The following is an 18,423-nucleotide window of genomic DNA, read 5'->3' on the forward strand; positions in this document are numbered from 1 at the left end:
TTCTAAAGGAATGTTACTCCTAAGTTAAGTTTGTCTTATTAGAGCTCTACATAGCCTTCAAGAAGAATGTTACTCCGGAGTTCAGTTTTTGTCTTACTAAAGCTGTACAAAACCTTCTACAGGACTATTAGTAAAATTTATAAATGCTTTTTAATTAAATTATGAAATCCAACGCCTAATTCTCTCTCTCTCTCTCTCTCTCTCTCTCTCTCTCTCTCTCTCAGGATGAGGAAGGCAATTAAATTGTCTTAAGTACAACATATTAAAACTGATGTTCAACATATTGCTATGACGACTTTTTAGCCAATGTACAATTCAAAACTATACAAAGCCCAGGTGGAAAAATTGTTTTGAGTAAAAAAATCGAGAACTTTCAAATAAATGGCTCTTTTTTACATAGCAAAAGATTGACATTTGAGACTTTCAATATCAGCCGAGTTAGGACTTCGGGTTAAGATACATAAAAGATTTGGGGACATCGTGAACACCAAACCATATATGTTTATCCTGATCGAAATAGTAGGAGTGAGACAATATCTACTCACTGAAAACTCTCTATTTAACCTTGTCTACCTAAGTAGTAGGGAAGGTTATTGCCTGACGGGGATTGTTACGGTGATATCCTGCAATCCAATGTACCTTACACTCCGGAATTGAAACACCTAGATCTGCATTATTTTATTTCATTCATCAGACAAATTAAGAACCGTTTGTAATTATTTGATTCTGCATCCGTCTTTGTCGCCAAATACTAATAAGAGGAAATATCAATCAGAACTTTTTACGTATCTCTTTTAGGACAAAAAGATGAAAGGTACAAATTCTGGATTATATAGCACATGTTCTGGACATGGTTTACTTACATAAGGAAATCACAATGTTATCGATATAACGTATTTAATACAGCTTATTAAATCTCTGTGTTTATTCCTGCAAAAAATTGTAGAAGCTGCATTTATATATATATAGAGAGAGAGAGAGAGAGCACAGAAAAATTCACTTTATAAGGATACTCACTTCCGCCCCAACCCCTGGTTGAACTCTCCATCTACGGAGTCTATCTCCTAGCAGTACAGGAACAGCGCGCTAGACCGATCGGCCATCTACGCACGTCAAAGTTTTCGATGCCGATGGAATTCTAGCGGCGCTGCCCTACACTACAAGGTCATTGAGAATGGAAGTGAGATAGAGTTATTTGGACATTAGTTTTAATTGAGGATCGTTACCGATACACATTGCAATAAAAATAATGTTATTTTTAAAGCACGTTAAATTTACAGTAACTCTTAAACTAACATAACTGCCCTAAGTGAAGAAATATTAATATAGAAAGCACAGAGAAATTCCCTTCATAAGGATACTTTAATTTTAAAAAAAATATGACCTCTTATCAAGGTCTAGTTTTCAATACTAATTTACTGATACAGTTAGCAGCTACAAAATATCCAGTAAACAATTCTGTAAAAAGTTTTCAAAAGCACAATAAGAATTAGCCAAAGCAATTGAGTGAATATAGAGAAAAAAGAAAGTGTATGTTATGCTACCTTATTTTTCTGAAAAGATAACAAACGAGGACAATTTTTCTTTCCTTTTTTATTTTATTTTATTTATATATATATTTTTTTTTTGAGTCATCAATTTTTCTCAGTAAATTGTTGTTAACTCGAAATAACTTTTACTTAATGGACTTACTTGCACCCGAAGTCCAAGAGGTGGAAGTTCAAATTTGATCACGTGTTGATTAAGCATTACAGAAACACTTAGTGCATGTATTAGCATCTCTTTAAAAAAAACTTGTCTGACGTGAGCAAATTAATTTCTAGCCTAGAATTTAAAAAAAAGTAAAAACTCAGCGTTATCAACATAAATCTGAGACCAGACCCCGGGATCACGAAACGTCTTAAGCTTAAGTCAAAATCTTTGTGCTGTATCAAAATGTTGTAAATTAAAGTTAAGCAGACCAAAATTAAAATATTTTTCAATATTGCTTCAAAAAAGTGTTTTTATGTGCAAATTTAAAGCTTAATTCAATAATTGATAAACATTTTACAGGCAACTGAAAATTTGTCTTAAGTCTAAGTCTGTTTCATGATCCTGGGGCCAGGTCTTGAATTTTTTTGCTATATATTTCTTTTTAAAGTGTCACGTTTTAAGTCAACATTCTGCAAAGTCTATGGTCGATACAATGACTTTGTTTCAAAATACAGTCTGTCGTTAGGTCGAATGTTGAGCGACGTCTTTCAAACAAATTGTTATTCCATTATTTTCATACTGAATTGACTATGGATTTCTCCGTTTACTTGATCCTGACAGAAGGGACCGCTCAACAGGGGAAGCTTACTCCTCAATGTTACCCGAACCCTTATCTGATGTTGTCAGAGGATTGTGTTTGCTTTGTTCATAATTTGTATTTTTTTATGGAATTTTATCAATTATTTTTTTTATTACTGTTTATTATCTTGAAATTTCATGGATAATATCGATGCATTAAAATTTAAAAACAAAAAACTCACACACACTAAATCTTAAGATACATGTAAAAGGATTTAAAGAATTGGCTCATTATTAAAGTTTATTAAAAAATAATAAAAAAAACAATTATAATTTTTTAAAGTTCATCAAAAAAAAAAAAAAAAACAGAAAAAAAACATCATTTACGTTTTACTTCTGTAGTTCATTAACTCTGATTTACTTTACTCTGCTTAATAAATGAAGAGTTAAATTCAGAGAGTAATTACATTTCAATAGATATTCAACAAGATTTTGACCTTACCAGTTTTATTATTCCTACCTTGATTAGCTGTACATGAAATATATTACCATGATAAACGATGCATTCTAGAATGGGTTAAAGTTACGCAACCTGAAATGGTTAATATGATAGTAATGGTATCAAGATAAATTTGCTTTGTTCATAATTTGTATTCTTTTATGGAATTTTATCAATTATTTTTTTTATTACTGTTTATTATCTTGAAATTTCATGGATAATATCGATGCATTAAAATTTAAAAACAAAAAACTCACACACACTAAATCTTAAGATACATGTAAAAGGATTTAAAGAATTGGCTCATTATTCAAGTTTATTAAAAAATAATAAAAAAAAACAATTATAATTTTTTAAAGTTCATCAAAAAAAAAAAAAAAAAAAAAAAAAAAACAGAAAAAAAACATCATTTACGTTTTACTTCTGTAGTTCATTAACTCTGATTTACTTTACTCTGCTTAATAAATGAAGAGTTAAATTCAGAGAGCAATTAACTTTCAATAGATATTCAACAAGATTTTGACCTTACCAGTTTTATTATTCCTACCTTGATTAGCTGTACATGAAATATATTACCATGATAAACGATGCATTCTAGAATGGGTTAAAGTTACGCAACCTGAAATGGTTAATATGATAGTAATGGTATCAAGATAAATTTGTTTTTAAGTCCCATGTTCTGATCACGGTTGGACGTGAGCAACTTTCCGAGAAATCCTTTTATTCCAAGGACCTAGCTATTACACAAATACCTTTCAAAAACTTGTCCAACAAACCCTTGGCTAAATCAATTCAATTCAATTCGTTTATTGACCAATTAAGGGCCCTCATGGGGCAAAAAGAAAATACATTGTTAAATTGTATATAATGATTATGATCATACATACGAAATACAATATACATATACATAAGAGGGAAAGAATTGCTTGATTGATAGAAAAGACATACAAGTAGGGGAATACATAAGACTTGTTTTATAGGTATATATATAGTACATCATATATATATGCATTCATTACTAAACCATATACTTGAAAATATCATACTTTTACATAATTAATAATAATAATTAAAAAAAAAAACATGGTAATGTTTTTTGTAAAAATCTTCCAAAAGAGTTTAGTATATCTAGTTCTTCACAATTTAGAATCCAGAATAATTTTTGTTTATCAGGCAATTCTGTAAAATGTTATCTGTTAAAATCTTATACCGTGAATTCAAACAATGATTTGTAATCTACACAGTCCTTTATGAAATATTAATATTCCAGTCATTAAAGTAATGTTTTATCAAAATTATTTGGTAAAAGCAATTAAAATTGTTAGATAAGCTCTACGTGAATGAATAATGTTTGTACCAGCTATAGAAACAACACTTGCAATTTTCCTCATTTCCTATTGACAAAGAAGTTCCTAAACCGAGATAGTGAGTGAGATAAATCAACATTACCTACAGCATACATCATGTTGTTAAGAACGGCCAAACTAAAGCTCTGGCGATTGTGCTTCATGTTGGCTACTTTCAACCAGTCGCCATTTCTTGGATCATACCGGAAGACGCTGTTAACAGGTGCCATACTGTTGTTATATCTCTCTCCACCAGCAACGTACAAGAAGCCTCCAAACATAACACCTATGAGAGAAATTTAAAAAAATACGAGAATGGAACTTAAATTTATTGAGAGTTGTAATCCTAAATATAACTTGTAATTACATTTTAAAGGAAGTATACTTTATCTAGATCTGTACATTAAAAGTATAATAGTCTAGTTTCAATGCCCCCTAAGTCTGAAGATTGGGGGCATCTAGTGTTTTATTCTGTTTGTTCTGTCTGCAAAAACTTTCAACTTTTAAACCGTAGTAGGCATACTATTAAAGCTTGGTATTCAACTACATGTATTCATATACTGTGTTTGGCTTTTTTGTCTTAGATGACGCGCAGAAAACATTTGTGTTCACATGAATACGCATTGCATACGGCGTTTGCGTTTGGTAGATCACCGTTCCTTATACTTTGTGCTTATATTTTGAAAGTTTTAGCTAGAATTGGGATTGGGAAGGGGGTGCGAAAACACTGGACAATCACTGGGCGATCTCCAGAGAAATAATCTCTTTTTATATGAACGAACGAACCCATTGCTAACTATTTTTTTAAACTAAGCTATATCCTAGAGTCGTTAAATATAGCTCAAAAGGAAATTATGCAATTTAGATACAAAAAAGCAGATTTGTGGTTAAACTGTGTTTCTCAAATGACAAAGTTCATGTGTGCTTATCTTTTTCAATTTGTAAAATTGGTCCCTTTTTAGTTGCAGACTTAATTTTAAAGTTGCAATGTATAATTAATATTCGTTAATCAGTTTAGAGTTGTTACCTATATTTTAATATATTAATTGTGAAACCATATTTATCAAATAAATATATCAATTTATATATATATATATATATATATATATATATATATATATATATATATATATATATATATATATATATATATATATATATATATATATATATATCAAATATTTTTTGCGCCTCCAAGTAATTGTTTTCACTGTTAAGTATAATGTGGAATCGTTTTAATTCGTGGGGGATCAATGTTCGTGTGCAAGCAAAATTTGACTTGTTCAGGGGGACGTAATTTCGTGGGTTACTCGTTTATACGATAGATTCAATAAATCAATATGCTTACAACATATTCGTGGGTACGGGAGACTCATGAAATCCAAGGACATTAATTCCCCAAAAATATTGCGAAACATATGATATTTTCCACAGTAGTTTACATTTGTGAAACAAGATGGTAAGCATTACGCCTTGTAAACTATAATTTACAATAGAAATATGTAGAAATAGAAATATGTTTATTTAGTTCACTTTTGTGAATTTGTATGAGTAGGACACAACGTTATGGAATAGGTAAATGACCATTAACGGCAAAAGTATTAAATTAAAATTAATTAATTAAAACATCTATCTACATGTATCCACTATTATAAACAAAAAAACTTGGTTTGTCGAGGAACTTCTGTTCATATCAAAATTGGGATATGTTCGGTAGTATTTACGTTTAGTAAACATATCTATGAAAATATTTGGTTGATTTCAAGGAAAAGTGCATACCAATGGCAACACTTTAACTTGGATATCAACCAATCATTGGTCTTATAACCAATTTGAATTTATTTTTGATATTTATAGATTGTTTTCCCATTGAAGTTTGAAAAAATGTGTGAGTAAACAAAACAAAAACAAATACAGATATAAAAAATACAGAAGGAAGACGGAAATATGACAATTACTGTTATGATCAATGGATGATAAAGTTTCTATTTACAGAAAAACCTGGCACGTGACGTTGTATCAAACTGTGTTTCCGTGTATTTTTCATCAGAGAGAGATATTATTTTCCAGACGGACCAATACGCAAGCAGCAACAATAAATCTATTACATTTCTTTTCTTTTTCTAACTGCGATAATTCACCATTTGTTTAGTAACATAAATTCCAATATAATTACAAGGATACTTAGTTTCATGAATTAACGAGTTCTTCATAATCTAGTCACCCGATACACTTTAAGTTTGGCGCGGGGGTGGGCCTGTACCCAGGTAATTTTCACGTTATCTGGCTAATGACCAATTTTCTCATATTGATAAATCTATTTAATTGTTATGGAGCAATAACACTCGCACTTCGTTGCGATAAATCAAACAACTGAAACTGACACTTTCGCTTCACCCAGTTGCAGAGCTTACGGTCTAATGCAAAATGTACATAATTTTGGATAGCATTCTAAGCAATATACATGTAGATAAGTTTATCAAACACATCAAATTTACATGTAATAAATAATAAGCTAAAAATACAATGAAATATGGACATAACGAATAGTATTCAAGCTCAAAGTCCATATAAACAATACAAATCGGGGGAAGAGCAAAAACGGACCTCCAAATCATTTGAGGTGGGATCAGGTGCCATGGAGGCGTGAGTATACCCTGCCGACCGGTCACACCCGCCATGTGCTCCTTGTCATGATCAAGGAAAAAACCGTAGACAATTCAGTGTGTAAATAATGGCCTAACAATTTGTATGTAAAACGTCAGTCAGCATCTGGAGCGGGATTCATAAACACTCTTTGATTTTCTTAAAAATTGTACTTAAGTACAAAAAAAAAAATTCTTAGTTAAGAAAAAATTCTGAAGTCATATTCATATAAATTTTAAGTTTTTTTTTTTTAATTTAGATAAAGATGCAGTTTTGTGTATACAGGGTTATTTTCGCCCCGTATTATTTTCGCCCTTTTGCACTTGCTAACAAATTTACCCCTTTTTTAAAATTCGCCCAGTCACAGTTCTGTTTAAGAAATTATACTGTGTTCTTTGAATTCGCCCCGTTTAAATTCGCCCAACTGTGATTAGGACGAAAGCGGCGAAAATAAAACGAGGGCGAAAATTTCCCTGTATACAGTATTACAAAACTGCATCTTTATCTAAATTTAAAAAAAAATACAAAGCTAAGTCAGATTTTGGTGCAGTATTGGTACATGTATGTCTTATCTCAAATCAAAGTTTTATTGAAATCAGACGAGTAGCTTTTCGAAAAGAAATCAAATTTCTATTTTTAGTAACCATGGCAACAACTTCCGTAGAAATAAGAAAAAAATATACGAAGAACAACTAGAGTTGTCCACTTTTGTACTGAAATCGGACCGAAACTGTAGGAGGAGAAGCATTTTTGAAAGAGTTTCACAGAGGCTTGGTAGCCTGGCAGCATCATTGCAAAAACAAAAATCAATTACCAATACACAGAAATATGTACATGTATCTAAGAGTGTTCTGCGTGTGTACTAAGTTTATTAAAATGAATCCGAAATCATTTCTACTATTCATCCCAAGATGGAATATACTGGTATACGTTACAGTTTATGCAACATCCAAAATAAAATATCTATACTTAATGTTATAATCGATGCAAGGTTAGTCTTCGTAATACATACAACATATATCCACTTTGGAATTGGTCATTGTAAGACATAGGAGGCAGGCCCAGTTTTGAATACTAGTAAACAGTTTAGCTTGATAATGTGCATTATTCAAATGGTATTCTTGCAACTTTGTTTAACCACAGAAATGGTAGTGCTAGCACTTGGGAACAGATGTACATGTTCATGCACTGATATTATACACAGATGTGCAGTAAGGTTTTGACATTTTACTTTTGACCTCAAAGAATGCTCAGGGGTCTAAAAGGTGTGTTGCCAAAATGAAGTTTGTCACTGGAACTATTTTGAACATGCCCATTGCTCAGCAAGTAATTCTTAAAATTTTGATTTTTGAAGTATCAAAATGAAGATTAAAATTGAAATATTTTTGCGCAATGAATTTCATGTCATGCCTCTTAATATGATCCATGATATTTTTTATGAATAGCTTTTAAAATATAGAAGGAAAAGCAATGATAAGAGGAGTAACGGACAGAGAGAAGATCAGGAATAGCAACATATTTATACAATGACATTCCTGATTAGTTCGAATACATCTCAGGATAACATTGAATTGTACAAACCTCAGTTTGTGGGTAACAGCCCTTTATTTTTACAAATATTAACAACACTGTGGTCCTGCTGTTCTTGCAAGGAAGATATTTTTAAAAAAAGATTTCACGAATTATGCAAATATCAAATTTCTAATAATTTGATATTGTAAACTTTTTATAATGTTCAAAATTCTGTCTTTTGGCCATCACCTTAAATTCTATGCAACATTTTATCATTTTATATGACATTGTTGAGAAACTTTGAATTAAAAAAATATGCGGCTACCCGGCCTTACTCGTTTTACTTAAATGTATATAAACATAGTTAGATTTATTTATAATTTTATTTATTTATTTATTTTTTGAAAGAAAGTTTGTGGCATTAGTCCTTAAGTTCTCTTAGTTGAAATAAAAATTACACTTCCAAAAAATAAAATATCTTCCCTTTCGGAAAAGCTTAATATGATATAGATATTCCGTATGACAATTGCATGTCAGATATCATGTTTATACAACGTTACTATTATGTTGGTGGTCAACAAAACGATATGACGTTTTATTCATTATATATTTATTTACTGTATTTAATATTTACACTGGGTTCGTCTTTTGAAATCGATGCCGAGGAAACAAAATATTTTTCTAACTTTGCAATTTCGCCAAAGTTGTCTAAAAGATGTGTTGTACTAAATTGAAACATCTTCAAATTGCTTGTTTTAACATGAAGAATATACCATCTTTGTTATTAATTGTGCTATCAAACACAGAGCTTCGCATTCTATTTCAAAATACAAGTATATCTTAATGAATTTCATCTTTTCATTATGTCTTAATTAAGGTCTTCCGTCTCAACGGAAGACCTTATAGTGATTCTATTGTTTCTTATTATTATTATTAAGGTCTTCCGTCTTCACGGAAGACCTTATAGTGATTCTACTGTTTCTTATTATTATTATTATTATTATTATTATTATTTTTTTTTTTTTGACTTTCTAATTTTGTGCACGCGATTTCTCAGAGACTATTGAGTGGATTGGGATGAAATTTGCAGGGAAAATGTGTCGTAGGCTGAAGTTATTTTATCCGGGAGCAAATTCCAAAAATCACATCCGGTGCCAAGTTATGGACCATTTCCTGATTTTAAAATGAAATTTTGTCCAGGGATAATCTCAAGAACGGCTAAAGATATCAATGTAAAACTTTCAGGAATAATAGATCGTGATAAAGACTTGCAGGGAAGCTTATTTTTGTACGCCGTCGGCCTTTCCTGTCGCTACAGGAAGTGGCTTTCAAAAATCGATTTTTTCAATTTTTTTGTTTTTAAATATTTTTCTGCGATATTAGTAGGGATAATAAAGCGTCTTATCGGATTACTAAATATATAATTTGTTTTAATGTTGATTCAAACATACTCTAGGAATTCGCTTTTTTCGTTTTAAGTCACTTTCTAATTTTGTGCACGCGATTTCTCAAAGACCATTGAATGGATTTACATGAACTTTTCAGGAATAGTGTGTTGTAAAATGAACTTGATCTATCTGAGAGAAAATTTGGAAATTTACTTCCGGTGCCAAGTTACAGACCATTTTCTGATTTCAAAATGACATTTTGTCCGCGGATAATCTCAAGAACGACAAGAGATATCAATGTCAAACTTTCAGGGATTATAGCTCGTGATAGATACTAGCCGGGTCGCTACTTTTTGTTCGTCGTCGGCACTTCCGGTCGCTTACGGAAGTGATCAAAGAAATCGTAAAATTTCAACTTTTCTTTTTTAAATTAATACTTACATCACGTTATTGCATCTCTTTTGTAGTTTCGAAATATGTTGGTCCCACCGGAAACAAAAACGTCAACTTCCGGTTACAAGAGAAAAACTACATAATTTGAGTATTTTTCTTTCCCATTAATATCTTTTGTAGTAATTAATGTCTTTTGTAGCATTTGAAATGAATTTTAAATGTGCTATTTAGACTGCAAATGTCTAGAGTAACGTCAAGTATCTTAAGATTTGTAAAATTCACTTCCGGTCGCGTGTTTTTCTGTCCTCAAAATGAGAAGTTGTCTGAGCAAGATCTCGGAAACGGTAAGAGATTTACATTAACGCTTGTCCGCTTGTCCGGTATCAGTGAAAAAAAAAATACGGACAAGTGAATATTGCTTGGCACTTGTCCGATTGGACAAGTGCATTTTAATGTAAAGAAGTCTTCAAATAATAAAAAGAACGACTGTTGAAAGTTCATCGGTAAAGACGGAAGCAGTACATAAAAAACGAACTTTGATCCCGATATGAATTGCTATGTAATTGAGTTCACACTCGATCGGGATCGAAGTTCACTAATTGCATACTACTGCAAAGGCATGGAAGTTACGCCGAGTTACGAAGTTTAGATTCTGTATGATGTTGACAGTTTCATTTGTGAACATTTATGTTGTTGTCAGGATAGAAAGTCTAGATAAAATTTTGTTTTTATGTTTTTTGTATTTATAGATAACATCACTAATCAATCACATGTAATGGACTTTATTTTAGTTTTCAAGTTGACAGTATTTTATCTTTATTGAACAATGTTCGGACAAGTGAAGTTGAAGTTCGGACAAGTAAATGTCCTGGTCACTTGTCCGAATGGACAAGTAGGGAAAAAAGTTAATGTCGAGCCCTGTGATTAAGACACCAAACTTTTATGAGCAACAGACCTTAAGATGTAGGCAAAACCATTTGGGTTCAGAGCGTCAGCCGTCACTTCCAGTCGTCACAGGAAGTGATCAAAGAAATCAAAATTTTAATTTTTCTTTTTTATATTAAAACTTGCATCACTTTATTGCATCTCTTTCACTGTTTTGAAATATGTTAGATTCCACCGAAATCAAAAACGTCAACTTCCGGTTTTAGGAGATAAACTACGTTATTTTTATATTTAACTTTCTCATAAATATTGCTTATCGATAAAGTACTTGAAATAGTTATATGTATGTGTAGATACTGCAAATGTCTAGAGAAAAGTCGGAGATTTTTCTAAAATTCACTTCCGGTCCTTGTCTACCTGTCCTCAAAATTAGAATCTGTTCTCAAGATACGGCTCGGCAACAGTAAACGACTGAAATCTAAAACTTTCAGGACTGATAAAAGGTCATCACTTTATTTGAATCGTGAGAAAATCTTGTATCGCCGTTACTTCCGGTCGTAACAGAAGTGATGCAAAAAAGTGAATTGTTAATGATTAGCACGTTTGATTTTCACGTTGACGACCAGGGTTAAATCTCCAGAGTGTCTGAATTTCTTTTATCACTTTTTCAGCTTGAATTTTCGTTTTGTTTTCAGAATCGGACGGAAGACCTCTCATTGCTCGCAATGAGTTTCTAGTTATTATTATGTTCCCCAAACGAAGTTGGGGAACATATTGTTTTTACTCTGTTTCTTATTATTAGGTCTTCCGTTCACAACGGAAGACCTATAGTGATTGTATTGTTTCTTTTTATTATTATTATTATTATTCCTCCCAAATTTTGTGAGCGCGATTACTCAGAGATGTTTCGATAGATTTTCACAATTTTTTACAGGATAATAGGTTGATATATGAAGTTTATATAAAATTCCGTTTTTTGAAAAATTCACTTCCGGTCCGAAGTTTTGACCGAATTTCAAATTTTAAAATGCACTTTTGTCCGGTGTTTTTCTCAGAAGGGGTTTGAGGTTTAGATGTGAAATTTACAGAAATAATAGATCATCACATTCTTTTTGTTTCTACGTGATTTTTGTTTGTGTCTGGAACTTCCTGTCCAAACCGGAACTGAATTTGTGTTTCAGTTAATTTTCGACTTTTTTGTTTTTAAATATTTTTTCAAGATATTTTTAGGCATAATAGAGATACGTCCATAAGTGCCAAATATTTGATTTGTTTTGAAATCAGATCACCCGTTTTGTAGATTTCAGCTATTTAAAAAAATCAAAGTACGGAAAGTACTGAGAGGGCATTTCTTACTTTAACTTACATGAAGGTTATGTTTACATGTTTCTCTGCATACAAAAATCAATACATACAGTATCATATATCAGAATGAAGACCACATTTAATTGCAGTAAATATCAAAGTACCTGAAGTACTGAGAGGACTGTTTTAGATACCCACTTTTTTTCTTACTACAGTATAGTATAAACAAGCATGTTTTTCTATACATAAAAATCAATGCACACAATAAGTTATCTATGGAAGCTATTTTCATTATCCATTAAAAATCAAAGTACCGTAAGGACTGAAAGGATATTTAGTATTGTTTTTTACTTTGACTTATATAAAGATGTTTCTCTAAATGCAAAATTCAATTCATACACTACATGTTTTATAATTTCTCATGTTTATATATAAGTACGGTGGATACTTTCATTTTAGCAGTGAAAATCAACTGACAGGTTGTTTTCTAGATACCCCCCCCCCTTTAACTTTTAAATTTAAAAATAGTTTAGATATGCTTCTACTAATGAAAAAATATGCATACAATTTCATATATAAGGACAACAGATACATTAATTTTTGCAGTAAAAATCAATGGATGACAAGTACCGAAAGGACAAATTTTAAATTCTTTACAACTTAATTATTACATACTGTACACGTTTCTCTACAGAAAAAAAAAACAATGCAAACGATATCATATAGGAACGGAAGACCTTTTTGTTGCCATGGCAACAAGAGTCTAGTTATTATTATTTTTCTTCTTCTTCTTCTTCTTCCTGGGTACTTTTTTGTCCGCGAGTGATCTCGTCAACTACTCATCAGATTGAGGTGATACCTTTTTAGGGTTAATGGGCATGTTATGTAGATTTGCGGAATCAAGGTCATTTTGAGCGCACGTGCATGCACGTGCGTGCGCGTGCAATGTGTAAAATGACCAATATACTTGATATAGCTGTAATTTTTATATTTTTTGATGAAATGCTTTGATACTCAGAATATAAGGATATATTAAAAGTGTAAACAAGATGACATGGTCAGCATGCGCATGCATGCACGTGTGCGCACGCGCAAAGCGTAAAATGACAAATATACTTGATATACTCGTAACTATTATACGTTTTGATGAGATGCTTTGATACTCAAAATATTCATATATATTAAAAGTGTAGACAAGACGACATGGTCATCATGCACATGCATGCATGCATGCACGTGCGCGCGCGTGCAATGTGTTAAATGACCAATATACTTGATATAGCCGTAATTTTTATATTTTTTATAAAAAGCTTTGATATTAAGAATATACAGATATATTAAAAGTGTATACAAGATGATGTGGACATCATGCTCATGAATGCACATGCGCGCGCGTGCAATGGGTTAAATGACCAATATACTTAATGTAGCCATAACTTTTATATTTTTTTATGAAAAGCTTTGATACTAAGAATAAACAGACATATTATAAGTGTTGACAAAATGGCATGGTCATTATGAACATGCATGCAGGTGCGCATGCGTGCAATGCTAAGATGACCAATATACTTGATATAGCCGGAACTTATTTATTTTTTGATGAAATGTTTTAATACTGAGAATATAAAGATGCATTAATAGTATAGATGAGATGACATGGTCATCCTGCACATGCATGCACGTGCGCGCGCGTGAAATGCAAAAAACTATCAATATACTTCATTGGCTTATTTAATGAAGCTTACAGGAAATAAGACACCAAAAGGGTGTTGGGGAGCGTTTGGGGAACATCTGTAACGGTCCCCGTTACAATTATAACTAGTTAATTAAGGTCTTCCGTCTTCACGGAAGACCTTATAGTGATTCTATTGTTTCTTATTATTATTATTATTATTATTATTCTTTTTTTTTTAGACAAAATTTTGTGCACGCGATTTCTCGAAAACTATTCAATGAATTTCCTTGAAATTTTCAGGGATAAAAGGTTTTTATATGAATTTTATATAAAATTCCGTTTTTTGGTAAACTCGGTTCCAGTGCCAAGTTATGGACAATTTTCTGATTTTAAAATGCAATTTTGTCCGCGAGTGTTCTCGAGAATGGCTTAAGATATTAACTGGAGACTTGTTAGAGATGATAGAACTTGACTTTTAGATTGGAGAGGGCACCTTTTCGTCTGTCGTCGGCACTTCCGGTCGCTTACGGAAGTGATCAAAGAAATCGTTAAATTTCAACTTTCCTTTTTTAAATCAATTCTTACATCATTTTATTGCATCTCTTTTGTAGTTTTGAAATATGTTGGTCCCACCGGAAACAAAAACGTCAACTTCCGGTTATAAGAGGAAAACGACATAATTTGAGTATTTTTCTTTCCCATTAATATCTATTGTAGATAAAGTATTTGGAATGAATTTTAAACATGTTATTCAGACAGATAATGTCTAGAGTAACCTCAAATATCTTTCAAAAATTCACTTCCGGTCGCGTGTTTTTCTGTCCTCAAAATGAGAAGTTGTCTGAGCAAGATCTCGGAAACGGTAAGAGATTAAGACACCAGACTTATATGAGTAACAGACCTTAAGATGTAGCAAAAACCATTTGGGTTCAGAGCGTCAGCCGTCACTTCCGGTCGTCACAGGAAGTGATCAAAGAAATCGAAAATTTCAACTTTTCTTTTTTATTTAAAGATTGCATCACTTTATTGCATCTTTTTCGCAGATTCGAAAGATGTTGGTCCCACCGGAAACAAAAACGACAACTTCCGGTAATAAGAGAAAAACTACAAAATTTGAGTATTTTACTTTCCTATAAATATTCTTTATAGATAACGTATTGGAAATGAATTTTAAATATGTTATTCAGACTGCAAAGGTCTAGAGTAAACTTAAATATCTTTCAGAAATTCACTTCCGGTCGCGTGTTTTTCTGTCCTCAAAATGAAAAATTGTCTGAGCGAGATCTCAAAAACAGGTAAAAGATTAAAACACCAAATTCTTATGAGTAGCAGACCTTGAGGAGTAGGCAAAACCATTTTGGTAAACGTCCGTCGTAACTTCCGGTCGTCACAGGAAGTGATCAAAGAAATCAAATATTTTAACTTTTCTTTTTTAAATTAAAGTTTGCATCACTTTATTGCATCTCTTTCGCTGTTTTGAAACATGTTAGATTCCACCGGAAACAAAAACGTCTACTTCCGGTTTTAGGTGATAAGCTACGTTACTTCGATATTTAACCTTCTCATAAATATTGCTTATCGATAAAGTACTTGAAATGTTTTTATGCATTTTGTAGATACTGCAAATGTATAGAAAAACGTCAGAGATTTTTTATAAAATTCACTTCCGGTCGCGTGTTTACCTGTCCTCAGAATTAGAAATTGCTCGGCAACAGTAAACGACTGAAGTCTAAAACTTTCAGAACTGATAGTCAGTCATCAGTTTATTTGAATCGCGAGGAAATCTTGTATCGCCGTTACTTCTGGTCGTGACAGGAAGTGATGCAAAAAAGTGAATGGTTAATGGTTAGCACGTTGGATTTTCACCCTGACAACCAGGGTTAAATCTCCAAAGTGTCTGATTTTCTTTTATCACCTTTTCAGCTTGAATTTACATTTTTACTTTCAAAATCGGACGGAAGACCTCTCATTGCTCGCAATGAGTTTCTAGTTTTTTATTATATTTCTTGTTTGCTTTTTTCTTCCTGGCGGGTAGATTTTTAAATTTTGACAGAAACAAAACAAAATTGCTGTGGCCTAACAATTGATTGCCAAATTGAAATCCCGATACATACAATTCAATGTTTCTAAGTTAAAGCCCCACTGATAAGCTATCGGAATACATCTGTACGTTCACATGTATTTGATTTCACAACTTATCACCACAACCACGGTGGTAAATTGATTTGTACTTTTTAAAAAGTTATTTTTACTTTACGAGGGGTTATCAAAAAGTTCGTGGACTGATGCGATAAAATTAATGCTATGTAGTTGTTGATTAAAAAATTTGTAGGGAACATAAAACAACAAAAGTTTAAGAAGTGTTGAAAATTTCAGCTTGATGTGTTGATAATTAGCCAAATTATCATTAAATAAAAAGGGCATTATATGATCACCCGGCGCTGTCGCCGTTTAGTTTCATGACGTCCGACAACGTCATTATTTCTCAATACCCGCTCCTTCTGCCTCAATGCACATATCTTGATGAGATTCTCTGGAGAAAAGTAAAGACCTAAACCCGTCTTGTTTATATGATCTTACAATGTCATGAACACCTGAATTCAATGTATTAATATTGTAATTATTAAATCTATACATAGGAAAAAATCCTCGCTTGATTTTGCCAGCATAATTTTCTTGCCGGAGTTCAAGCAATGATCAACGTCACTTTTCGACGTGTCTGACTTAGGACATCCTGACTACAAATCGACATTAACCGTGTGTCTCTTTTCTTGCTGAATCTGTTTTGGTATTTAAACACAAGTACTCTGGATGTATCTTATTTCTCTGTAGCCTGTTTAAACATTTTCTAAGTCTATGTCAGGTTTTCCAGGGGCTGAAACTGTATAGAATGTTGTAAAATGACACCCTCCCCCTTTCGACGTCATTTTTAACCCCTTTATTGTTTGGACATTCCCTATAAAATTTACGATAAAATTTCATAGAATATACAGAATAAGGTAAAAATTGCAACTTTTACGGAAAAATTTGTCATATCACATTAGTGAATTAATGGGATTTTCGGATGACAAATGCTCATTTTAGAAGAGTTTTTCTCAGTCACACTCAGGTAGAAAATACGTCATGTTCGAGGTTGCGCCGCCTTGACATACCATTGCTTACAAAAACATTAACGATTCACTAAAAAAAAAAAGTAAAACTTATGATTTTTATTTTATTTTACAGATAGAAAAGAAGGTGCTTATTTAATGTTTAAAAATTCATTGATGTATCTTAAGCGGTTTTAATTTTAAAACGCTAGTCCATGAACTTTTTGATAACCCTCGTATTTTTATTTTTTTTTTAATTATTCCATCATTCTTGTTGTTGAAAACCCATTCTTGTTTTGAAATGTAATTGTATTGTGTTGTGGTTATACTGATAGAAACGTTAATCATGCTATGTTAACACTAGAGGCCCATACGCCTTGACAGTCACCTGAGTATCAAGGGTTTTTCCGGCAATGAGCACTTTGAGCCCACTTGGACCAGTACTGGTCTGGACTTAACGTGACAAACTTTTTACCATTTGATGAGGATTCGTTTAATCATGTCATATTCATGAAGCTTGTCTCCTAGAAGTACAGGAGCAAAGTTAATAAAGTATACTGTATAATAAATTTCAATAAATGCCCAACTTAACCGCCATCCTTGTGATGATGCCTGGCACCAAGAAGCATCAGTTTTATAATTTTTGTTAAGGGCTAGCTGCTTATTATATATAATCATGCAAACAATTTACCTTTTACATGTCCCCGCGTAAATAAATAAGATTTTTTAAGGTGTAATATATTTCAATACATGACTAACTTAGCCCCACTTTTGGGCCTGAACACTAAACAAAAGGAGGTATAAATTTTACTATTTTGGTTTGTTTGTTTGGTGGATTGGTTGCTTAACTTCCCTTCAAGATTTTTTTACTCATATTGAGACATCACCACTTACTGGTACTCGGCACCTAGGTCATTGAGCAGTGAGGGATCTTTTTCGTGCCAGCACCTACTGCGACACGGGACCTCGGTTTATACGATCTCATCCGAAGGACGGGTCTCCACGTCGCACAGTGGGATTCGAACCCGCGAGGTAAGGATCAACTCCTTACGCCGCGAATCTAGAGCAAACGCTTCACCACTGCGCCACGCGAGCGACTACTATTTTGGTAAAGGGTAGAGTATCACTGCAGTCATACAAACACTCTGTATGATACATACCCATGGGTAAAGAAGAAACTTGTAATGTATTTTCAAAATAATTATGACCATTTTAACTAGGGCAAAAACTGTTTGCTACAATGGGGCCATGAATTTCAAAATTTTGGTAGAGGACTAAGTACTCTTTATAATCATGTAAATTGTTTATTTGTTATATATTCATGAATTTCATGAAAGAAGAACGATATTTTCAAGTTTTTTGTATTTTCAAAATTTAACCAACATACTAGTAACCTCACCATGGGACCTGAACG

The 18,423-nt window shown here is 32.4% G+C and overlaps 1 protein-coding gene across 1 annotated transcript in view; it reads right to left on the reverse strand.

Annotated features, from left to right (window-relative positions):
* Positions 1 to 18,423, reverse strand: part of LOC133183717 (kelch-like protein 9) — a 31,672-nt gene that overhangs the window by 7,022 nt on the left and 6,227 nt on the right. The window contains exon 4 of the mRNA XM_061318640.1: positions 4,220 to 4,402. Coding sequence (XP_061174624.1) covers positions 4,220 to 4,402 — 183 coding nt within the window. The remainder of the gene's footprint in view (positions 1 to 4,219; positions 4,403 to 18,423) is intronic.

The sequence above is a fragment of the Saccostrea echinata genome, unplaced genomic scaffold (genome assembly GCF_033153115.1).
Source record: "Saccostrea echinata isolate AGI-Se365-2 ecotype Australia unplaced genomic scaffold, CSIRO_AGI_Sech_v1 ptg000009l, whole genome shotgun sequence".
NCBI lineage: Eukaryota > Metazoa > Mollusca > Bivalvia > Ostreida > Ostreidae > Saccostrea > Saccostrea echinata.